At 47.1% G+C, this 25,619-nt stretch overlaps 1 protein-coding gene across 1 annotated transcript; it reads right to left on the reverse strand.

Annotated features, from left to right (window-relative positions):
- Positions 1 to 1,176: 1,176 nt before the first annotated feature.
- On the reverse strand, positions 1,177 to 7,701 carry LOC143863859 (uncharacterized). The gene is made up of 2 exons (XM_077374639.1): positions 6,655 to 7,701; positions 1,177 to 1,371 (listed from the first exon to the last, which is right to left on the reverse strand). Exon 1 carries the CDS (start codon positions 7,585 to 7,587, stop codon positions 6,679 to 6,681), a length of 909 nt encoding a protein of 302 aa, XP_077230754.1. The 5' UTR covers positions 7,588 to 7,701; the 3' UTR covers positions 1,177 to 1,371; positions 6,655 to 6,678.
- Between the last annotated feature and the right edge of the window lie 17,918 nt (positions 7,702 to 25,619).

Below are 25,619 nucleotides of genomic sequence, written 5' to 3' on the forward strand. Positions count from 1 at the left end.
AAAAATCATGATATTTTCCTCGATAAAAGATTTTGCGTTACGGATTTTTTAGAAATATTTTTCAAAAATTAAGCTTTTTTGGTCATTTCAAATTTTCTTGTGGATAGTTGAGAAATGCTTTACAAAATGAGGATTTATTTGCAAAATTTATTTTTCTCTCAGGGTCTCAATCTTCATTCATAGTAATATGTGATCCCAACCATTCTTAATCACATTGTAGATTGGCTTTTGCTCGCAATCATCTAAATGGGGGACTCTTCTAACTTTTCATGCGTAATTATTAATTTGTAGTCATCGATTGTCCCTTGACAGATTGATCAGTGCAATTTTTTTATTAAACCCCATTCATGATATAACCATGGTTGTAAATTTCATTTCGGATTTCGATGAAGACCGACATCGAAATCACCAAAAACCGAAACGGTCATTTATTTCGGCCGAAATTTTGGAATTTCGGTCGAGGCCAAAATTTTGGAATTTCGGTCGAGGCCGAAATTTTGGAATTTCCCGAAATTTTGTTTTTGCCCGAGATTTAAACCAAAAAACCTTTTTTAATTATTATTTTAATATTCGGCCAAAATTTCGGTCGAAATTTCAAATTTTCAGGGTCAGAAACCAAAATTTTAAACCTTGGATAGAACTCACATGATGAGCGGTCTAAGATCACAAATGCGGATCACATAAGATTAGAGACAGTAATAAAGAAGAGAACAAAATAAAAGGTATATCAGAAACACAGGAAATGCTACTATCAATATACACGGCATTTTTTTCAACTATGGCTGTTCGTTAGTGTGTGATCCCAATGCTTTGCATTGGACCAGTTGATACAAAGCTATACGTATCCTGCAAAGTTCCAATATGGACTCGCTTCCTTTACTTCATTCTTTCTACTTCACTCCACATGATTCCTCTTGCTATAATACTAAAGCATAAAGCATAGGTTTGGGTAGAGATTGTGGGCCCACCCTATGCATCGGTGTAGGTAGAGATGGTGGCCCACTCCAGAAAAAACTTGGTGTAAAATGGCAGGCCCACCCATACAAAACATGAGCAAACCGGATTAGGATATTCCAACCACATAAAAAGGAAAGTGGACATCTGCAAGAGGTTATCGAACCCTTGTTGTGTTTTAGCTCTTGGTTGTTCATTAGGGATCAGAAGCAAAACCAGATGCAACAGGAAAAAAAATTACTATTCAAAAGAAGAGGAGAATCAGTGTACAGAGGGGCAAAGAGCTGGAGTATGGAAAACGAATTACATACTTGAAATTGAAGAAAAAAGGAAACCAAGAATAACAAAGCCATACGACATAAGAGAAGGTTTCCTGTGCAGATTTGAACTCGCTTGCAACAACTCACTGTACAGAAACTGCAATAACAGAGAGTAAAACCGAAACAGAACTCAGCACATGCAAGTTAAAAGGAGATGTTAAATAGATTGATATAATCTAAGACTAACTGCTAAAAGTAGACAAATAAAAATGGGAAATGATAAATGCGACCCTTTTCATCACTTGGGACACCCAGCTACAGTGTATCTATGACTGCAAAGGGGCTGATGTACTTCACATTTGAAAGGATGAAGTGACCTGACTGCCACGTACAATGCAGCTGGGTGTCTAGAGTGATGAAAAGGGGCGCATTTATCATTTCCCATAAAAATCAATGTATTACATGCAATTTGTTCATCGAGAATAAACAAATCCCAATCAAATCCTGTTAGAAAAAAAATAAGGGAATAAAGGGCTTAACCAAAAAAATCCTATGACTAAGTGCTTGTGATTTTTAAAACTCTTGCATCTGTTTTGGCATTAGGACATAATACAATATCATAGCTAAGATAATACCCTCCCCACAATTCAATTGCTATCGACGAGGGCAAGTAAGAACCCAAAAGGCTTTGAGCTGATTAATGGGGTCAGACTCAAAAGCATTCTCATGCTACGACTGGTCTTCTTGTGTCCAACTATGGACAAAACAAGGGAGACTGTGTGTGTAATGGAGACTTCAAGCTTTGAGTTTTGTGGAGTCTCACCTCAACCGCACAAAGGCCATTTATGGGTGCAGTTAACTAGTGATTTTCATACCAACTCATTGAGGATAACGGAGGGTATAGAACAAGTAAAGTTCATGAACAAGCCCCTAATTTTACAAAGATGACTCAAGAGAAGAAGAGTGTTGATTGAGATCCGAAATGTGAACATCAACATTCGCCCCTACAGGGACCCACTCCTCACGAAAATTATCAAAACTTAGTTACGATAGTTTATGATAATTTATAGAGAAAAGTGTCTCTAGTCTGCGGACTAGATATCATTATCTAGTCCGCCGACCAAAAACACATGGGTCCCACATTTTTTGTGGTGATCTAAAGCAGTCATTTGATAGGCCCCATCATAGATAGGGTGTCCACGAAAAATCAGCTTCATAGGATCATATTAACCCTTCGATTTGTGGAGCTGAAAAATGGACAGATTTGTGGTGGTTTATAACCGTCCATTTTAAGCCTCCACAAATCGTAGGGTTGGGATGATCCTATGGAGCTGATTTTTTGTGGACACCCTCTCTATGTCAGGGCCCATCAATTGAATGCTTTGCATCCCCAAATAAGGTGGGACCCATGTGTTTTTGGTCAGTTTTTAGGACAGCAACGTGTAAAACACTTTCTAGTTTTATTTTGGGCTACTCTAAAAACGATACTAGGGATAATTAAGTTTAGATCTACGGGTTGAAATTGATCCCAAGGCTCCGTTTCTTTCGACGTAACATGGGCGTGAAACAGATGTTATGCTCAATTTTTAGTTCAAAATTGGGTTTTAAATATGTTTTTACGCCCATTTTACATAGAAAGAAACGGAGCCTAAGCAGGTTATTAGGATTAAAATAAAGCTTAGAGTGATGTGGTACCAATCAAGGGCCCTTTTCCGGCTCTTTATGCAAGGGCGCACTGCATCTATCATTCCTCTACACAAGGAATGAAATATGGTTTGATGTACATTTCGGAGGCTAATGAATAGTTTAGAAATTTCCTTTCTAGGTTTTGGATTTTACTCCACTTTGGTTATGTTATGATCAAATCTATTGCCATTTTATCTCCCTATAGCATTGTTTGTGAAGGTCCATTTCATTGTTGGTGCGAGTAATAATTTCCCTAGCAGGTTTTTAACTTTCGGTGATTTCTAGAAATTTACTTGCATAACTATCTAAAGCTTACACAGTAGGTCATGAAGACAGATTTCTACACTAGAAAAGCAAGGGTCCAGTCCAGGCTACAACCCAAAAATGATTCTTGTATAATTTGTCATTTAGACTAGGGTGCTTCATCTTCCACCGGAAGTCCATATACTAGTTTTAGGTGCCGTTTTTGACTTGAAAAGTAAAGAGAGAACACTGCGCCAGCATGAACTGAAATTCACTAGAACCTGCATTTTTTTTTGGTTGGTAAGCTGGGATTGAAACCCCGCTCTCTAGGTCAAAGAACAAAGCCTTGACCATTGAGCTAGAGGCTAAATCCCTCACCAGAACCTACGTAATACTGAAGAATCTCAGCAAGGAAACAAAAGACTTGAGGGGGACCCTGTTGAAGAGATACCATAAGTGGAGGTGGATGGCTTCCAAGAACCCCTTATATTAACTCAAAGAAAGTAAAATTTAAAGAATACTGTGTGAATGGATATCCAATGGCTGTAAATGTCATATGGCATTAGGAAAGTGGAATGCTTCAAGGGTTCACACATTTAAAAGGATTCTTAATAATACACAAAATAGTGCCACTGATTCTGACAAGCCCTAGACTCTCCAAACTGAGATGATTTGGTTGGAGCAGAGAAAAATAATTACTAATATCACCAAAATTGTTTTACATAGAATGATGTTGCCGTGTCTAGAAAGCACAAGATTTTCTATTTAATGGAAAATTTTAATCAAAGTATGTGTTTCAGGGAATCCGCTGGCACCAGACAAAGAAGAAGGAGAAGACCATCCATCTTCAAGAAGTTTTCCGGACAACAATGCCTTCAACCATTCCTTTTTTTTTTTTAATGAAAAGAAAATATCATTAAGAGAGCAACGGGAGACCGAGGAGGTCAACCAAAAAGATACAAAAATATCATTAAGAGAGCACAGCGAGACTAAGGAGGTCAACCCAAAAGATACAACAGAGCAATCAATATAGACAACTAAAAAGCAAAACAATACAAGGAAGAGAACCATCAAGGGGGGAGGGGGGAGAAAATCAAACATCTCCAACCCTGTCCTATCGGCCCCGCCTCAAGCTAAGCTATTTGCAACACTATTGCCAGATCTACTGATATGGTTGAACGTTATTGACAATCCTTCCACACGATCTAGAATCTCATCGAAGTACTGAGCAAACCGCCACAAGGTGACAATAGAGCAGCTAAGCCAACAAATTACATTGAGGGAGTCCTGCCTTTTTATTTTCCATCTCTATACTTCTTTTATTTCTCCAGAAACTTCTTGAAGAGTTGAAGTTCTTTTCACTCTTAAAAATATGAGAAGAAACGGGTCTTCTATTACCCGACAAAAATGAGTTTTTCTTCTATAAGCGTGATGAGTAGAGGGGTTTTCTTCTGTTTTGTTCTTTTATTTGGTTAAGTTGATCCAAAAACTTATTGTGTGCATTTGTCTCACCCTACTGAAGCATTCCTCAATCTGGGCAACCTGAGCCTGACCCGACCCGATCTGAAAAATCAGGTTGGGTTGGGGTTGAATGATTTAGAGATGGGTCGGGTTTGGGTTGACCCTCTCAGGTTGAGGATTGGGTCGGGTCAGGGTTGTCACAATGTTTCCTCAGGTTGGGTTCGGGTTAGCTTCAACCCGACCAAACTCAGCCCAAGGTGCACCCCTACTGAAACTTGGTTTCAGCCACCTCACCTAGTAAGTCCCACACATGCCAATGTCGCCACCCTCTGTCAAGTTCCCCTTCTTGTAAAGCTACCACCTCTCAAGGCTTATATCACTTGAATGAAATATAGTCTTTCTACCAAGTGAGCCACGCAAGGGTGGGTATCCACGCTCTAAGTTGAATTGATTTTACAGTTGCTAGTAGAGGACCTAATCAATCAACTCCTTAATGGATTTGGGTATTTGCGAGCTGCGTCAGCATCCACCCTCTAAGTTGAATTGATTTTCTAGTAGCTATTAAAGGACCTAATCAATCAACTCCTTAACGGATTTGGATACTGGCAAGCTGCATCACCTGAAAGGTGTCTAGTTAACACAACAGGGGCCTTCATTAAGGCAATTACTACGAGCCAACCTACTATCCCAAGGCTCCTACACCAATCAATCCTAGTAGTGTCCTATACAAAAGAACATCTCAACTTGGTGGTCCCTCCCATCCATAATTAAGGCACCCATTACCTACAAAGTCAGATATCAGTTGAAAAATATAGCACCACCCTACTAAATGAACCAACAAAGCCATTATTTTACATGCCCTCACCTTTAGTCGCCTCTGGAGCAACCTCTTTCTATTCTATGCCAAGTCCCCATACATTGATGCAAACGAGTTCCCAGTTTAATGGCAATCTTAGCCTCCAAACTTACCTCGTGTATCCTACTCGTTCTTCCCCCATATATAGTACAGTTCCATGAGTTGGAGAACTATTTCACAGTCCTCTAGCCCCAAGACCTTGGAAGCATTGTCAAGTCTATCATATCCACAATAAGCAGTGGATGTATCAAAAGCTCCTAGGTGTTCAAGTTAGGCCTGAAACTCATGAAACTTGTAGAAACTCGGTTACACAAAAATCTCTAGTCATAGGGATGTTCAAGGACCTCAAGGACCACTGCCTTGACTGAAGCTTAAAACCTGCTTAACAATCTACTTAGTAGCAAAACCCACTTATTAATCATACACAAACCTCTCACTAAGGTCTAGGAATGAATCAACTAGATAATGAACCGGACAATGTTTACCAGAATGCTTACAAGCTGTGATGTTGTTTGATTGTTCTTCATCTAGTCATAAAGGGAATACTTTGTGAAACCATTATACTAACAAAGAGGTGAAATATGTGCCATTGGTTTAGCAGATGCTAAAGAGGCTGAGGTACGCGCCATCCATCATGGCATCAAGATGCTCCATAATGTTGATATGAAAAAGGACGTGGTAGAAGGGGACTCTCTCAATGTTATTAGATGGCTTCGAGATACAAAAGCGGTGCCTTGGAGATTTTCTGCCTTCTTTGATGAAACCCAGGATAAAATTGGGGTGGCATAGGTCTCTCTTTCACATGGGTGGTCAGCCAATGGTGAAGCAGATAAATTAGCTCGAGAAGGGGTTTCCAAAGATAGTGCCAAGCTCTTCCACTTTCTTCCTCCCTAGTGTCTTTCTTTTGCATATTGGTTTCTATTTCTTGATTGTTCTTTTATATTCTCTTCTGGGACCTTCTCGGTCTCGGTTTTTTTTTTTTTTTTAATGAAATCTATTTGCCATTCAAAAAAAAAGAAGAAAAAGAGGTGAAATAAAAACTTAGAAGAAGAAACATCAAACATTACAAGTCATTCAAAAAATATATATATATATCAGACAAGAAATTTATACCAAGGCATTTCAGTGCTATCAGAAGAGTAAATTGTAAATTCCAAATTTCAGTAGATAAGTGGCGACAAGAACCAAACATACCTCAAGTTGAGAAAAGAAAAACCTTCAACTGAACAAACCCCTAATTTCAGACATTATGGTATCACCCTCGTCATCCAAATCTCCCCTAATCTCAGACATCACAGTATCACCATCATCATCTAACCCCCCATCTCCACTAAAAGTAGCCCTTCTAGCTGGAAAGCTCGAAACACTCTCCCCACTATTAGAATCCCCCGAAGAGCTTGTCTCAGCCCGCCCAATCTGCGTGGGCGACCTTACATGAATTAACCTCCTTATGTTTCTCATTCTACTCCTCATTCCAGACAAATCCTCCTCCCTCTCCTCCATTATATTCCCAAACCGAATCGAAACCACCCTCCGCCGGGGCCCAGGAGGAGGAGGAGGAGGCCGACGATGCTCCGGCTTATCGGTAGGGAGACGGAATCGGCAAACTGGGCAAGAATTGTGGCCGGAAAGCCATGGCATGATGCAATCGGAATGGTATATGTGATTACAAGGAAGCTTTTTGGCCTCCACATTGATTACGAATTCGTCTTTGCAGATTGGGCAGAAGAGAGAATCAGAGGCTAAATCAGAGGTCGTGATTTTGACGGTGGGGATCGATTCTATAGAGGATTTTGAAGCAGGTGTGGTCCGGTGGTGGCTGTGTTCGCGATCGGAGATTCGTTGGATCAATCGGTCTAAGTGAGACTCGAAATTCCGGTCAGAAACGGAATCGGAGGAGGAGAGGGTTAGGGTTAGGGTTTGTGGGAAGGAGCGGGTGGGAAGAGGGCGGGGAGAGTTGCGGGAGTTAGAATTGTTGGGGTTAGGGTTTTGCATTTGTTCGATGAAATCGCCATGGCATTGGGGACAGATGAGAGAGGGAGAGGAGGAGGAGGAAAGGCTAACGATGGTGTCACACTCGTAACACCAGTACGTCTCTCCGTGACGCATTCTGTTCTCAGACGACATTGTCTCTCTTACTCTCTCTTTCTTCGTATCTCTCTCTTGTTAAAGGCCTTACCTGAGGAGAATTCAGTGTTTAAAAACGTGGATGTGACGCGGAACGCGGAATCCTTGTTAACTCGGTGCAGACGTGGCTAAGAACGCAGGTGACGCGGTCAATGGTGTCATAACTAAGGAGAGTTAAATGAGTATTAACTCTGCATGGCAAAACGCGGAACGCGGATGTGTGCGACGCAGAATGCGGCCAAAAAAAATCCATGTCGACTCGGACGAGTTCCTTGTCCTGTCAAGGAGTTTTTAAACAGTGGAGGAGATATTTATTGCTTAGATTAGATTTGGTGTTGAGTGCTATTCGTTGTATAGTTTCTAGGAAATAGAGTAGGAGTATCCTAGTTTTTACAAGCACGAGAATAAAAGCGAAAACAGTGGAGCCCACATTCTGGGGCCATCTAAACCGTTCAATTGTTGGACCCAATGATCCTAACCCTTCATTCTGTGGAAGTTTTTATACTCTGCTGTCCATTTTAATTTTTAAACCTCCGTAAATTGGAGGGTAGGATCATCCGATCATGCAAAAAATGTGAGCCACACTTTTTGGGGAGGGCTGCACGTGCATGCACAAGCTGGTTGTTTTATGGGCCTGAACTTCAATACCTCTATTTTTTATCCATCAATTTTTTTTTATTCATGGAAAATTTTTATGGAAGAGTTTTTCCATCGAAAATTTTAATGATATTTTTCTAGGGAAAATTCTCAAAAAAATGTGATTTTTATCTTAAAATCTCAACAAAGGGTTGAGTTGGCTAAATTCTCAAAAAAGGGTGAAATGCATCCCAATGAGTGTTTTAAGTTTTCCCTCCAAGAAAGTAACGGATCCCAATGCATTTCACCTAACATTTTTACCTTCTTCCTCACACCAAAATGAATCTCCATTGTCTGTTGTAAAAATTCATTTTATTTGGATGGCTCATGCTCTTGTTAGTTGATATTGTTGGTTCATGGTTCATGAATGTAATTCTGGATGGTTCATGCATGTAATTTTCATAGGTTCATATAATTTCTACAGGTTCATTGGTTCGTGTACTGGTTAGCATCCCCCCAATGACCAGCAAAATCCCCTTTTGTGTATGCATGCTTGGATAGTGTAATGGCCATGCGCCCCCCCCAATTGGATCATGTCTGCATCTACTTCTAAAAATAAAATAAAAAGTATCAAGACCTTTTCACCATCTGCTCAAACAGGTACTAAAGGTGAATACAGGTCGACATTTTTTCCATATGCTCAAACAGGTACTAAAGACGAATACAGGTCAACCTTTTTTCCATCTGCTCAAACAGGTACTAAAGATGAATACAGGTCGACCTTTTTTCTACTCTGGAACCACTATTTATATCTTGGAACCACTATTTATACCTTGGAACTACTACATATTGGTAAATAGTAGTTTCTAGGTATAATTAGTGGTTCCTAGATATAATTAGTGGTTATGAATGTTTAAAACCCTATAAATACGCTCATTCTCACTCTTTATAGTGGTTTTGAGTGCATAACTTTTTGTAATCACAATTTAAACTCTCAGAACAAGTATTAAGCCATCTAAACTATGGACCACCATAAGATCTGAGTGTTTAGACAACTATTTAACCCATTGTTCATAAATTCATTGTAACTTTGACACCCAATGAAGTACTATTAGATTGTATGAAGCAATATTTCTACTCTGGAATCACTATTTATACCTTGGAACCACTATTTATACCTCAGAACCACTACATGGTTCCTAGGTATAATTTGTAGTTTTGAGTGTTTAAAACCATAAAAATACACTCATTCTCACTTTCTTATAGTGGTTTTGACTGCGTAACTTTTTTCAATCTCACAATTTAAACTCTCAGAACAAGTATTAGGCCATCTAAACTATGAATCACCATAAGATCTAACTATTTATACAGCTATTTAACCCATTGTTCATAAATTCATTGCAACTTTGACACTGACACCCAATGAAGTACTATTAGATTGTGTGAAGCAATATTTCTACTCTGGAACCACTATTTATACCTTGGAACCACTATTTATACCTCGGAACCACTACATGGTGATAAATAGTGGTTCCTAGATATAATTACTGGTTCTGGCAGTTTAAAACTCAATAAATACAGTGATTCTCACTTTTTATACTGGTTTTTACTGCATAACTTTTTCAATCTCACAATTTAAACTCTTAAAACAAGTATTAGGGCATCTAAACTATGAACCACCATATGATCTGACTGTGTAGACAACTATTTAACCCATTGTTCATAAATTCATTGAAACTTTAACACCCAATTAAGTACCATTAGATTTTGTGAAGCAATATTTCTACTATGGAACCACTATTTATACCTTGGAACCACTATTTATACCTCGGAACCACTACATGGTGGTAAATGGGAGTTCCTAGATATAATTATTGGTTCTGGCAGTTTAAAACCCAATAAAGACAGTGATTCTCACTTTTTATACTGGTTTTGACTGCATAACTTTTTCAATCTCACAATTTAAACTTTTGAAACAAGTATTAGGCCATCTAAACTATGAACCACCATAAGATCTGACTATTAGAGAACTATTTAACTTATTGTTCATAAATTCATTGCAGCTTTGACACCAATGAAATACTATTACATTGTGTGCAGCAATATTTCTACTCTGGAACCACTATTTATACCTTGGAACCACTATTTATACCTCGGAACCACTACATACTGGTAAATAGTGGTTCCTAGGTATAATTGGTGCTTCTGAGTGTTTAAATACTGGTTCTCAGATATCAACAGTGGTTCCGAGAACAACATATTGCTTCTACATATTTAAATAGTGGTTGTAATTGTATAGACATGAGTTTCATCCAGGTTTACTCTAAATAGAAACATAGAGGGCAATAGAGAGATAGAGTGATGATGACAATACACCATAGCATTGTAAAGAGGGTGATGACAATAACAAATGCTTAACAAAACCATAACAAATTCCTAACAAACCCCTAACAAATCCCTAACAAATAAACAAGATGATGACAATACACCATAGCATTGTAAGGAATATGTTAAACTTATGCAAATGTATCACAATGGACCTACCTAAGAAGCTTAGGTTTGATAGCCAAAGAAAAACATAGAGATCCAATAAAATCTAGATTTTAGGAAATGGGACTTTCACCTCTCTGCAATGGAATTTCGTAGGGGATTTTTACAACAGACAATGGAGTTTGATTTTGAAGTGGGGAAGAAGAAGGTAAAAAAGTCAAAATATTAGGTGAAATGCATTGGGATCGTTGCTTACTTTCTTGGAGGGAAAACCAAGACAGGGGCATATTTGTCCTAAAAAACTCTTTAGGATGCGTTTCAACCTTTTTTGGGAAATTAGCCAACTCAACCCTCGTTTGAGATTTTCATATAAAAATCACATTTTTTTTTAGAATTTTCCCTTTTTTCTATGGTAGATTATTTTTTACATCTCATACAAAGCGTGGGTGGCGTGGGGCCCATCATTTTACAGACCCATGTTTTGATAAGGTGAGGCCCATCATTTTACACTAATGCATACGCCCATCATTTTACACCCCATGTTTTGATATGGCAGTTCCCAAAACATATCTACTAAAACCCATGCACATGGTGGGTCTAACCGAGCCCATTCATTAGGTGGGGGCTGTTAGGCCTAAAATCGGTAACAGGTTATGGTAGGGCTGGGTGGTCCGGGCTAACGAGCCACGGCTGAATGGCTGGTTGAGTCCTGCGCTGCACAGAGTACAGACAAGAAAGAAAAGGGTCAGAGGACCAACCCGGAGTGATACTCCGGACGGGCGCTTCGACACTCAAGTCAGTATGAGCAGGAGTGTAGAGCAATGTCAGAGCAAAAAGCTTAGAGTTTTGGTTCTCAGATTTTCAGGACCCTCACCTTAGCACAAGTGAAGGCTATTTATAGTGATTCTGAGCCACCTGTCTAGGACAGGTGGTAGTTTTGAGCCAGGTGGTGGCCTCTGTATGGACCAGGTTTCGTACCTAAGGAGGGCAGGTGGAGGTCCCTGATTGGTCCAGGTGTCACACCTAGTGGAGACAGGTGTTGGCCTTCCAACGGTCCTTGTGAGGGCCACGTGCCAGAAGCTAATTGGATGCTGAGTTCGGACCCCTCAGTGCTGAGTCCGGATTGCTGAGTCCGGATTCCCTCAGTGCTGAGTCCGGACCCTATCAGTTGCCCCCTGGTTCTTCAAGCCATGAAAGTGGCTAGAAGAAGCAAAGAGAAGGTAAAGACAGCGTCGGGCCAGCCTTAAGACCTCCAGGCAGCTGAGGCCGGGCTCAGACTCAGCTAGGAGAAATAGTGGCTGGACAGGAGACCCCTGGCGCCCTGGCCTGGCCTTGGCGTTTGGCCTGAAGGAGTACGGCCGGGCAGAAGGCATTCGACTATCCAGCACGGCTGAATTTTTGACCAGAGGCCTGGGCGGCCAGGGGTCCTGGACGTCCTTGGTTCAGGAAGTCATGTGGTCCTGCTCGGCTAAGGCTGTGAACGGCCAGCCGGGCAGGTCTTTGCTGGTGAAACCTTTTGTCGCCTAGCGCTTTTGTCGCCTAGCGAGCGCGCCATATCCTGTCCGGACAGCCGGACAGGTCTTTTGTCTCCTGAATTATCCTGTCCGGACGGCCGGACAGGTCTTTGTCTTTTGAATTATCCTGTCCGGACAGCCGGACAGCGCTTTTGTCGTCTAGCGAACGCGCCATATCCTGTCCGGACAGCCGGACAGGTCTTTTGTCTCCTGAATTATCCTGTCCGGACGGCCAGACAGGTCTTTGTCTTTTGAATTATCCTGTCCGGACAGCCGGACAGGTCTTTTGTCGTCTAGCGAACGCGCCATATCCTGTCCGGACAGCCGGACAGGTCTTTTGTCGTCTAGCGAACGCGCCATATCCTGTCCGGACAGCCGGACAGGTCTTTTGTCGTCTAGCGCTTTTGTCGTCTAGCGAACGCGCCATATCCTGTCCGGACAGCCGGACAGGTCTTTTGTCGTCTAGCGCTTTGTCGTCTAGCGAACGCGCCATATCCTGTCCGGACAGCCGGACAGGTCTTTGTCTTTTGAATTATCCTGTCCGGACAGCCGGACAGGTCTTTTGTCGCCTAGCGCTTTTGTCGTCTAGCGAACGCGCCATATCCTGTCCGGACAGCCGGACAGGTCTTTTGTCGTCTAGCGCTTTTGTCGTCTAGCGAACGCGCCATATCCTGTCCAGACAGCCGGACAGGTCTTTTGTCGTCTAGCGAACGCGCCATATCCTGTCCGGACAGCCGGACAGGTCTTTGTCTTTTGAATTATCCTGTCCGGACAGCCGGACAGGTCTTTTGTCGCCTAGCGCTTTTGTCGTCTAGCGAACGCGCCATATCCTGTCCGGACAGCCGGACAGGTCTTTTGTCGTCTAGCGCTTTTGTCGTCTAGCGAACGCGCCATATCCTGTCCGGACAGCCGGACAGGTCTTTTGTCGTCTAGCGAACGCGCCATATCCTGTCCGGACAGCCGGACAGGTCTTTTGTCGTCTAGCGCTTTTGTCGTCTAGCGAACGCGCCATATCCTGTCCGGACAGCCGGACAAGTCTTTTGTCGTCTAGCGCTTTGTCGTCTAGCGAACGCGCCATATCCTGTCCGGACAGCCGGACAGGTCTTTGTCTTTTGAATTATCCTGTCCGGACAGCCGGACAGGTCTTTTGTCGCCTAGCGCTTTTGTCGTCTAGCGAACGCGCCATATCCTGTCCGGACAGCCGGACAGGTCTTTTGTCGTCTAGCGCTTTTGTCGTCTAGCGAACGCGCCATATCCTGTCCGGACAGCCGGACAGGTCTTTGTCTTTCGAATGCACCATATCCTGTCCGGACAGCCGGACAGGTCTTTTGTCTTCTGGCGCTTTGGGACCTGTGCCTTGTATTTAATGCAGGCGGCGCATTTAATGCGAGCGGCGCATTTAATGCGGAAGGCGACGTGGCGCACTCCGGCTGGCGGAAATGGGCGGGATTTTTCCCGCTCTTCCCAGCTTCTCTATAAATACAGGAGTTTACTCTTCATTTCTTACTTTTCATCTTTTACTCTCCTCCTCTTCTGTTCGGCTGCTCAAGTTTTCTGCCCGCTTCGGATCAGTGAGCCCGGGGGTCCTCGTCCAACACTCCAGTTCGGTAATCTTTTTTTTAGCTTTTAGCCTTTCTTTTCTTTTTTTCCTTTTTATGTCTAGCACTAGTTCGGAGACGGACTCCAGTTCAAAGGAGTCCGGTTCGACCAGTACCGCATCGGGGTCCGAGGCGTCGGAGAGGGCGGTTCCGGCCTCACCTATAGTGGAGGCCGGTGTTGAGGGCGAAGAGCTAGTGATCATAATAGACGAGGAGAGCGGTGAGGAAATGAGTGTGGACTTAGACACAATCCCGGCCTGTGGGGACGGACCGGATCGGGTAGAAACCAGCGACGATGATGAGGACGTCGAAGCGGCAGTCCCTCAATCGTCGCGCATGCCAGTCGAGGTGATAGCGGAGGCACAGATGGAAGCCAACCCGCAGTATAACATCGGGGCCCTATACGAGGTGAACCATCTGTGGCCGAACAGGCTTCAGATCGTCAGGGACAAATACTGTATTCCTAGCCGGTACATTCTGAGGGCGGCTGTCGAAGGGGATCGGGCCAGCAACGATAGCGCAGACCTCTGCGTGTATGAGGAGGCCTTCCGGGCCGGGCTTAGGCTCCCCTTCCACCCCTTCTTTGCGGATGCACTGAATTACTATGGGCTGGCAGTTACACAGGTCGTCCCGAACTCTTGGAGGACACTGATCGGCTTCTTGTACCTTCTTGAAGTCCGGCTCCGTAGGAACCCCACCATGCCCGTCTTCAGGATGTGTGCGCACCTGAAGAGGCATAAGGACGGCGGCTGGATCTACATTAGCCAGAGGCCTGAAATGAAAATGATCACTGGGATACCTTCTTCCATTCACACATGGAAGAACAGGTTCTTCTATGTAAAGGACACCGCGCCGGGCTCGCAGTGGCCGTTCTCATTACAATGGAGAACGCCGGACACTCGCCGCCTTAGTAAAAAACCAGCTCTCGAAGACTATGACCATATGACCTTCGCTCTGATCAAAGAAGAGCTCAAGCGAGGTCCAGTTCACTGCTCAGAGTTCGAAGAAGAGGCCGAGCTGGTCGCACTCGGGGTCAGTCGTGCGACGCCGGCACGTACGTAGATACTATAGGATAGCATTTATTTTTCTGAAGTATTTTTCAACTTTCATATTGCTGACTGCGCTCCGTTCTCTTTTGCAGAGATGGTGAAGCAGATGTCCCTTTTGGACAGAATCAAGCAGTCTTCGGGCGCGTCCCCAGCGCAGGAGCAGCCCCAAACAAAGGGCAAGAAGAGGAAGGTGCCGGAGTCGACCCCGCCGATGGTCGCGCTGGCTAAGCCTCTTAAAAGCAGCCGGGCGACGCATAAGCTTGCCCTATCGAGCCGGGCAGACACCACGGGTCAGAGCTCCAAGTCCGGAGCGGCGACAGGGTCAAAGCACGGCGGGGCCGTACTGGGTATGCCGGCTACTGCATCGGTTGGAGGCGACAACGTCTTCCGCCCGAACTGGGCCGTGCAGAAAACGGACACCGGCCTGGGGGATACCCGGGTGGCCGCAGAGTTGATGTACAAGGGTGTCCTCGCCCGCGACCGGTTAGCAGTCGAAAAAGAGGTGCCGGAGACCTGTGAAGCGGCAATCAGCTCCGCCCTCTATCAACTCCAGGTCTACTCAAGGGATATGGCCAAGAAGCGATATCTCTTCTCGGAGACGATCACAAGGATCGAGTCCGAAAAGGCCCAGCTCCAGAAGGAGAACGGCGAGCTCAATGAAGCCGTCCAGATCAAAGAGGCCGAGCTCAACAGCTTACAGGACGAACTGCAGAGGGTCAAAAACCAGGCCGTGCAGGATCTCCTGAGTGCGGCTGAGAGGGCCGGAAGGAAGGAAAAGGCGGCCGTGGAGAAGGCCGTGAAGGAAACTGAGGAGAGGAAGGAGGCCCAGCACTTCGACTTAGGCCTCCAGGCCTACAGGGCGGGTTTCCTTCTCTGCTCCGAGCAGGTGAAGAAGATTCACCCCGACATCTCCTTGGACGGGCTAACCGTCCCGTATGCACCTCCAGAGGAAGAGGAAGATGAGGAGGAAGACGAACCGGACTCCTCCCGGCCTATTGAGGTGGATGCGGAGGTGACTGTGGCCGCCGTCTCCTCGGCGGAGGGTGGCGAGCTCGCAGCCCTCACTCCCGCAGGGGTCGTCACCGAGGTGGTGGCCGACGAGGAGGCCTGAGCAGCAGCCTTCTTTCTTTTTTGTTTGCACAGTCGGTAACGCCTATTCTTTGTAAGCCAGCTCGGCGAAGAGAGCAATTTTGTAATACGAATATGAATACTGAATACAAATACATTTTTTGTTCAACTGTCTGTACAGCATTCTTATTTTTTTGTACGTATTATTTCTGTGCTGCATCGAGAACCGAGCTGGGAATATTTGAAGTTGGTTTCCACTGCGGGCATCCTGGCTGGAACTGATCTCCAAGCCACTAGGATGAGCCGGAGTGCACCACTGCTGCTCGTCCTAAGTCTGAGAGAACCGAGCTGGAAGCTTGGTACTCAAACACTTAGGAAATATTTGAAGGTGGTTTCCACTGCGGGCGTCCTGGCTGGAACTGATCTCCAAGCCACTAGGATGAGCCGGAGTGCACCACTGCTGCTCGTCCTAGGTCTGCGAGAACCGAGCTGGAAGCTTGGTACTCAAACACTTAGGAAATATTTGAAGGTGGTTTCCACTGCGGGCGTCCTGGCTGGAACTGATCTCCAAGCCACTAGGATGAGCCGGAGTGCACCACTGCTGCTCGTCCTAAGTCTGCGAGAACCGAGCTGGAAGCTTGGTACTTAAACACTTAGGAAATATTTGAAGGTGGTTTCCACTGCGGGCGTCCTGGCTGGAACTGATCTCCAAGCCACTAGGATGAGCCGGAGTGCACCACTGCTGCTCGTCCTAAGTCTGCGAGAACCGAGCTGGAAGCTTGGTACTCAAACACTTAGGAAATATTTGAAGGTGGTTTCCACTGCGGGCGTCCTGGCTGGAACTGATCTCCAAGCCACTAGGATGAGCCGGAGTGCACCACTGCTGCTCGTCCTAAGTCTGAGAGAACCGAGCTGGAAGCTTGGTACTCAAACACTTAGGAAATATTCGGAGGTGGTTTCCACTGCGGGCGTCCTGGCTGGAACTGATCTCCAAGCCACTAGGATGAGCCGGAGTGCACCACTGCTGCTCGTCCTAAGTCTGCGAGAACCGAGCTGGAAGCTTGGTACTTAAACACTTAGGAAATATTTGAAGGTGGTTTCCACTGCGGGCGTCCTGGCTGGAACTGATCTCCAAGCCACTAGGATGAGCCGGAGTGCACCACTGCTGCTATATACTGATGTCTAAATGAGTTACTCAAAGAAGGACAATCATTTGGGAAACTTATTTTATTCATTACAGAATTTGGATGATTACAGCAGTTCTTTACAAGCCTATGAAGGCAAACAAAATTACTGATAGTAGATCCGAAGATTTCTAGAATTCCAAGCATGTGGCAGCATCTGTTCGTCGAGGGACTCTAACCGATAGCTTCCTGGGCGGATGACTTCCTTGACTCGGTACGGTCCTTCCCAGGTCGGAGAGAGCTTGCCCACGCTTCTTGGATGGGAAACGGAGGCTTTCCTCAGGACTAGGTGGCCTGCACGGAATTCTCTTGGTCGGATCTTGACGTCATGATATCTGGATATTTTCTGTTTATAGGCCGCCGCCCTGATTTGAGATTCCTCTCGGACTTCCTCAAGCAAGTCAAGGTTGGCACGGAGTCCGTCCCCATTGAGCTGCTCACTGAAATGGACGATCCTTGGGGAGGGGACGCCGATGTCAACCGGGATCACTGCTTCTGTTCCGAAGGAGAGATTGAAGGGTGACTCGCCTGTGGCCGTACGCGGAGTGGTCCGATACGCCCAGAGCACATGATACAGTTCGTCTGCCCAACGCCCTGCCTTGCCATCCAGTCTCTTCTTTATCCCCTGCAAGAGGGTCCTGTTCGTCACCTCTGTCTGCCCATTCGTCTGAGGATGTGCCACAGATGTGAATCTCTGCTCTATGTGCAGGTCAGAACAAAACTTTCGGAAGTTCCTCGAGTCGAACTGCTTGCCATTGTCCGTTATGAGGACCCGGGGGATTCCGAACCTGCACACCACTGATTTCCAGAAGAAGTTCTGTACATTCTGTTCAGTGATCTTGGCCAGAGGCTCTGCTTCTACCCACTTGGTGAAATAATCAATGGCGACAACGACGAACTCACGGCCTCCTGAGGCCGGCGGAAAGGGGCCCAGAATATCCATTCCCCATACTGCGAAGGGAAGAGGACTGATGATCGGGGCCATCGGAACGGGTGGCTGGTGGACGGCTGGAGAGAACTTCTGGCACTTCTCACACTTTTTCACAAGGCTCAGCGCGTCCTTCCTCAGCGTAGGCCAGTACAGACCTCTCAGGAGGATTTTAATGGCCAGGGCCTTGCCCCCGAGGTGCTCTCCGCAGATTCCTTCATGGGTCTCCTGCAGGGCTAACAAGGCATCACTGGGGCGAAGACACTTCAGATACGGGAGGGTATACGACCTCTTGTATAGAGTCTCGCCATCCAGTGAAAACCTCGCTGCCCTCTGCATGACCTTACGGGCCTCCTTTCTCTCTCCCGAGAGCTCTCCGCTGCGCAGGTACCTGATTATCTCATCCATCCAGCACGGCTCATCGTCAATCTGCATCACCACGACGGACTGGGCGTCGATACTGGACCTCTTCAGAAACTCCATGCGAATTTCCCTGAGGGCGGTGTAACCTGAGGCTGCGAGCTTTGATAGCACATCTGCCTTTACATTCTCTGCTCGGGGGATTCTGACGACCTCAAAGCTCTTGAAATAAACGGCCAGACTGCGAACCCTCCCCAGGTACTTGATCATTCGCTCTTCACGGGCTTCATATACTCCCTGGATCTGACAGACGACGAGCTGTGAATCGCAGTACGCCTTTAGCCTCTGAGCACGGGTCTGCACAGCAAGATTCATCCCGGCGATGAGCGCTTCATATTCTGCTTCATTATTGGACGCACGGAAACCGAACCTCAGGGCATAGTTCAGGACGAAGTCCTCTGGTCCAGTGAGAACTAGCCCTGCACCACACCCTGTCTTGTTCGATGACCCGTCCACATAAACTTCCCAGAGCGGCTCTTCATCAAAAACTGGGTGCGCGATGACGGTCTCAGGCCCGGGGGGCGGTGATGCTCTGGAAACGACCCGATGCTCTGGCACGGCCAGCTCTGCTTCTGGAGATGAACTGCTACTAGCCCGGGGTCTGGGTCCGGAACTGTGCACTCGGCTATGAAGTCAGCGAGGATCTGAGCTTTGATCGCCGGCCTGGGTAGGAACTTGATATCAAACTCACTGAGCTCCACGGCCCACTTGACGAGCCGGCCCGAAGTGTCTGGCCGGTGGAGGATCTGTCTGAGAGGCTGTCCTGTCAGGACCTTGATTGTGTGCGCCTGGAAGTACGGCCTTAGCTTCCGGGCCGCCGTAATGAGGGCGCACACGAGCTTCTCTACTCTCTGATATCTGGTCTCTGCATCATGGAGGACCTTGCTAACATAGTAGATCGGCTTTTGCTGATTAGATTCTTCTTTGATCAGTACTGCTGCAACCGCCAAGGGTCCCGCTGAGAGGTACAGAATCAGCTCTTCTCCTGGCTCCGGCGTGGACAACAAGGGAGGGGAGGACAAATACTGCTTCAGCTCCTCGAACGCTGCTTGACATTCCGGAGTCCAGGGCGCGGTTTTTATACCTTTGATCGCATTGAAGAAAGGGAGGCATCTCTCGGCGGATTTTGAAATAAACCGCCCCAGAGCTGCCACCAGCCCGGTCAGCCGCTGTACTTCTCTGATAGTGCTGGGAGGAGTCAGCTCCATTACCGCCTTGATCTTCTCCGGGTTCGCCTCTATTCCTCTCTGGCTTACCATGAAGCCCAGGAACTTGCCTGCTCCGACGCCAAACGTACATTTGGTCGGATTAAGCTTCATGTTGTGTTCCCTCAAGACTTGGAAGGCCTCTTCGAGGTCGGAGACGTGGTTGGAAGCACTTCTACTCTTCACTAGCATATCATCAACGTAGACCTCCATGTTCCGGCCAATCTGATTTCTGAACAGCTTGTTGACGAGACGCTGGTAAGTGGCTCCCGCATTCTTCAGTCCGAAAGGCATCACCCGATAGCAATACGTCCCCTGGTCGGTAACGAATGATGTCTTCGGGATGTCAGACTCGTACATTCTGATTTGATTGTATCCCGAGAAAGCATCCATGAAACTGAGCAGCTCGTGACCTGCTGTAGCGTCAATGAGCTGGTCTATTTTTGGAAGTGGGTAGCTGTCTTTTGGGCAGGCCTTGTTCAGGTCTGTGAAGTCTATACAGGTCCTCCACTTCCCGTTGGACTTTTTTACCATTACCACATTCGCGAGCCAGTCCGGATACTGGATCTCACGAATGAAATCGGCCTTCAAAAGCCTCTCCACCTCTTCTCTGATGGCTCTCCGTCTCTCCGGTGCAAAGTGTCTACGCTTCTGCTTCACGGGCTTGCAGGTCTGATCGACACCGAGCTCGTGGGTGCTAATCGACGGGTCAATGCCGGGCATGTCTGAAGGAGTCCAGGCAAAGACATCTGCATTGGCCCTGAGGAACTGAGCGAGATCCTGATGCGCGGCCTCTGGCAGGGCAGAGCCGATCTGGACAACCCTCTGTTCATCATCGATGTTCAATTGAATAGAGATGAGGTCCTCTGCGGGCTGGTTGACTGTGACCTGCGCTTCGTCTCTCAGATCGTACAGCTCGATTGGAAGAGACTCAGACGCATTCTTCCCTCTCAGTGCTGCCGCATAGCATTGTCTTGATTGGGGCTGATCCCCTCTGACTTCACCTACGCCTCCTGGCGTAATGAACTTCATCTTCTGGTGATAAGCGGAGGGAATCGCTCGGAGGAGGTTCTGGCCGGGGCGTCCTAGAATGGCGTTATAGGCCGACTTGGCCTTAACCACCAGGAAGGTCACCATTGCGAAGGACTGGCGGGGCGGCTCCCCGATCAGAACTGGAAGCTCAATCTGCCCTTCGACCTTGACAACTTCTCCCGAGAACCCGAACAGATCTGAGTTGGCCGGCTTCAGACGGTCAGCTCCGATCATCATCTGTTCGAAGGCGTGGTAGTAGAGGATGTCGGCGGAGCTCCCGTTGTCGACCAGGATCTTCTTCATTTCCCAGTTCGCCACTAGCATTGTGACGACCAGGGCATCATCGTGCGGGAGGATCAGACCGTCAAGATCTGCCTCCGAAAAGGATATCTCATTTTCTGGCTCGGCCCTCTTGCTACAGGCATGGACGGCGTTGACCTGCCGGGCATAGGTTCTGCGGGCCGATGAAGAGGTCCCTCCCGCGGTCGGCCCTCCTGAAATGGTACCAATAACACCATGAGGTTGGAGTTGAGGTTGAGGTACCTGAGGAGGGAGAACGGCCGGGGCTGGAGCCTGGATGCGGTCGCCCAGAGGTTGGGCGTCTCGAGGACTTCTGTCTCTGGGTCTCGGGTTGTCCTGGCGCTCCCTTCTGTTGTCGTTATTTTTTAAGTACCTCCCGAGGTACCCTCTGCTTATCAGCTGCTCGATTTCCTCCTTGAGATGAATGCAGGCGTTGGTGTCGTGGCCGTGGCTCTTATGGAACCGGCAATACCTGGACATGTCTTGGGTGCCTGCCTCCGACGTCTGCTTCTTCGGCCACCGGATGAAGTCTTCTTTCCGGATGGCTGCCAAAATTTGAGCCCTAGACGCGGTGAGGGGCGTGTAGCGCTCCCTCGTCGGGGGGCTCCTCTCCTTTCGAGGTCGGGGGGAGCTCCTTTCCTTCCGGGACGGACTGCTCTCCTTCCTCTGGGGTCTGTCATCCCTACGCTGCTTGGCGGGGTTCTTCTCCTCTGGTCTTCTCTTGCTGACGGAATCCAGGGCAGCGAGAGTCTCCTCGACGGAGATGTACTCTTCCGCCCCGGTCATCAGATCTGCCAAGGACTGCGGATTTCGCCGGGCGACTGCTCTTCGGAAGTCGGTGGACCGGGCTCCGGCCAGAAGAGCATTCGTTGCCGCGGAGGGATCCAGGTTGGGTACCTGAAGGGCCTCCCTGTTGAACCGGCCAACGAACGCTTTTAAGGCCTCACCGTCTTCCTGCCTCAGGGCCATCAGTGAAGCCGTCGTCTTTCGAGGCCTTCTGCTGCTCATGAAATGCCGGGCCAAGTCGTCCCCGAAGTCGTCGAAATTGTCAACGGACTTGGGCTTGAGCCGTGAGTACCAATCTCTTGCGGCTCCGGTTAATGTGGTGGGGAGTGCCCTGCAAAGGAACCCGTCCGACGCCCCGTGGAGAAGCATCGTGGTCCTGAAGGTCTGCAGATGATCCACGGGATCGGTGGTCCCATCATACTGCGGGATCTGCGGCATCTTAAAGCCCAAGGGGACTGCCGCACCGAGTACCCGATCTGTGAAAGGGGGATTGCTACTAAAGATCCTTGAAGCAGGGCGGCCATGATCTCTAGCCAGCTCCTCGATTCTGTTATCGATCTTCTGGATTCTTAGTAACATCGGATCATCCCTCTGTTCGGCCAGACGGGCAGGTCTACTCCTTACGGCTGATGGGCTCCTTGCGGATCCGGACTGGCTGAGGGGACTCCTTCGCCGGTGCCGCGATCCCTCTCCGTGCATAGGGTCTCTCTTGCTGCCCCGCTTCTGCACGGAGGGAGATCGTGACCGGTGATGCTGTCGACGAGGCTCAGGACGCACGCTCCTGTCCCGCGACTGGTGGTCTCTTCGAGTGGAGTGACGAGTTTGGTCGCGGGGTGGAGACGCGCGTTCTCTGCGGGAGCTTTCTCCCCTCTGAACAGGTCGAGAAACCTCGACGGGGTGTTGCTGGAGTGCGGGAGCCGCATTCCTGAACTGCGCAACTACCGCGGTCATTTCCTGAAAAAGAGCCCTCATTTCCCTCGGGGTCGGGGTGGGATCTGAACGGTCCGAGTGGGGCGAAGTCCGCTCCACGGCCGCCCCGACCTCCACCTGTGAGGCCAGACACTCACTTCGTCCTTCACGGGGGGCCGTAGCCCGGGTAGCCCGAGAAGTCGGAGGTGCTCGCTTGCCGGTCTGTCCTACCATTTTTATCTGGGTGAGATTTCGAACAGCTTTTTGTTGCGTGGTCCCACGGATGGCGCCAAATCTGTTAGGCCTAAAATCGGTAACAGGTTATGGTAGGGCTGGGTGGTCCGGGCTAACGAGCCACGGCTGAATGGCTGGTTGAGTCCTGCGCTGCACAGAGTACAGACAAGAAAGAAAAGGGTCAGAGGACCAACCCGGAGTGATACTCCGGACGGGCGCTTCGACACTCAAGTCAGTATGAGCAGGAGTGTAGAGCAATGTCAGAGCAAAAAGCTTAGAGTTTTGGTTCTCAGATTTTCAGGACCCTCACCTTAGCACAAGTGAAGGCTATTTATAGTGATTCTGAGCCACCTGTCTAGGACAGGTGGTAGTTTTGAGCCAGGTGGTGGCCTCTGTATGGACCAGGTTTCGTACCTAAGGAGGGCAGGTGGAGGTCCCTGATTGGTCCAGGTGTCACACCTAGTGGAGACAGGTGTTGGCCTTCCAACGGTCCTTGTGAGGGCCACGTGCCAGAAGCTAATTGGATGCTGAGTTCGGACCCCTCAGTGTTGAGTCCGGATTGCTGAGTCCGGATTCCCTCAGTGCTGAGTCCGGACCCTATCAGGGGCCACCATTTTACCTCAAGTTTTGAAGGGATGGGTCCCGTGATCTCCACCAAGCCCATACATAGGGTGGGGCCTGCCATTTTTTTATGTCCACCAAGAATCCTAGTAAACCATAAACCATATTATTTCCCTCTATCTTGACCGTTGCCCACATTGTTCACACCACGATCTTGAGTTGGTGGTTACTGGTTAGGATCGTCTTAACAAAGCATACTTTGATGAGACATACTAAGACGAGGACCGCCACGGACAACCGTACTTTATGTTGTAAGTTGTAACTAATTTAAAAAAATTTAAACCTTTTTATTTATATTTTTTATGAGGAAGAGGATTGTACGCTCGAGCGCACCATGCTCGAGTGCCCAATTACATGTGGAAAAGGATTGAAGTTAGTCCACATATTGTAACAAAAATATATTTAATTAGAGGGATTTGGTTGGGACCATAGCAGAAAGGCATTTCGCAGCTGGCTGTTGCATTTGAGCGTAGCCACGTAGGCTCACTTTTCAGAAGATTTTATCTTATTCATTAATTAGATAGTTGAATCTGTTTGAATAGTGTTATTTTTGCGCCATTTGTGATCCCTTGCAGGGCCTAGTGGGTAGAGGGCCCAGATGAGTTAGATGAAACCCGGGGATTCATTTAGGGCAGTGATAAATCGACCCCCATATATCTTTAATCGACTCCCCATGTGTCTTTCTCTCGCCTCGAGCGAAAGACACAAGGCGAGAGAAAGACACATGGGGAGGGCGAGAGAAAGACACACGGGGAGTCGATTAAGATATATGGGGGTTGATTTATCACTGCCCTTTATTTATTCTGCCAAATGATGGCCCTGCCAGGGCAAAAAAATAGGTGTGAACGTGTGAGGTCTCTCGCTTTACCATTATGCTATATTTATCAAAGAAGCTAAGTTTGTTAAAAATACTGTTATTTGCAAAATTCTTTTCTGTCTTCCTTCTCTGCTCAATTTCGTTGAAAATTCCTCTTAATCTCGTTCTCCTCTTACCTTAATTGAAGACTAATTCTTCCACAGCAACAGGTTCCTATGGCTCAAAAATCATCCCAATCATGCAACCACAACATCAAATACTGTGTGTTTTTTTGTCTGTTGTTGGATGTGAACAGTTGCTTGTTTTTTTTGTGAACAATACAAGAAACAAGAAGAAAACTACATCAAGACTTCACATCAGAGAGGAAGGAATTCGAAAACTTCCAAGTCCGACCTAGAGCAGCCCTCCCTCGCTAACCTATCAGGTTCAGAATTTGCAGATCTCCTTACATTATGTTGATTGTATTTAGTTTTTTGTGCATTTAAGGACAAAAAACACATTATAAGATGCTAGAGTTGAGTGTTTGATATAATTTTTGGGCTATAGGAAATCCTAAGCAAGGCCTATCAAATGGACAGTTTGGATTAATCATGGGTGGAAACTGCTATGTCATAGTGGGCAGGGGCAGGTGCAGAGCAAGGAATTTGCTCTCAGGGGGGCAGAGAATGGTTCTTGTAGCATGTTGGAGCCCACCATTTTACACTACATATTTTGCTAGGTGGACCCACCATCTCCCCCTAACCCGTGCATATGGAGCCCAAATTTACAAATCATATTTTGTTGTAGTGGGGCCCACTAATTTACACACAACTGGGCCCCCCAGATCCGCCATGATAGTGGGTGATCCCACATTGTATAGAATAAGGTTGCACCCTATTGAAGCATTCCGTATGCATCCTTTATCAAACAATGGGTTGGGTTGAGGCCACGCCCTAGCCCAACTCGAGGTGGCATGACCTCAACCCTAACCTGACCCAACTCGAGCCTACAGTTGAGTAGGGTCAACTCTAACCAATTGGTTAACCCAATTTTCTAAATCGGGCTGCATTGGGTCATGTTGGCCAGGAGAAAAAACCAGAAAAAAGTACATAAAAAGACATCCATAAGATTTTGAAAATTGTGATAAAAGCTAGGCTACAACGGGTAAAACCCGCATCGAACCAACCCGAAAATAACATGGTTTGGGTCTAGAAATCATGGGTCTTGGGTGGAGTCGGATTTTAAATTGGAAAACCCGACTCAATCTTGGGTAGGGCTAGTTTAAAGAAAAAACCCCGAAACCGAAACCCGACCCGACTCAT

The sequence above is a fragment of the Tasmannia lanceolata genome, unplaced genomic scaffold (assembly GCF_043159265.1).
Source record: "Tasmannia lanceolata isolate RefF3 unplaced genomic scaffold, GAP_Taslan_0.1 ptg000044l, whole genome shotgun sequence".
Taxonomy (NCBI): Eukaryota; Viridiplantae; Streptophyta; class Magnoliopsida; order Canellales; family Winteraceae; genus Tasmannia; species Tasmannia lanceolata.

Bases quoted from the DNA above. Each gene is read 5' to 3' on its own strand.
- LOC143863859 (XM_077374639.1), bottom strand. From the start codon at position 7,587: ATGTCGTCTGAGAACAGAATGCGTCACGGAGAGACGTACTGGTGTTAC.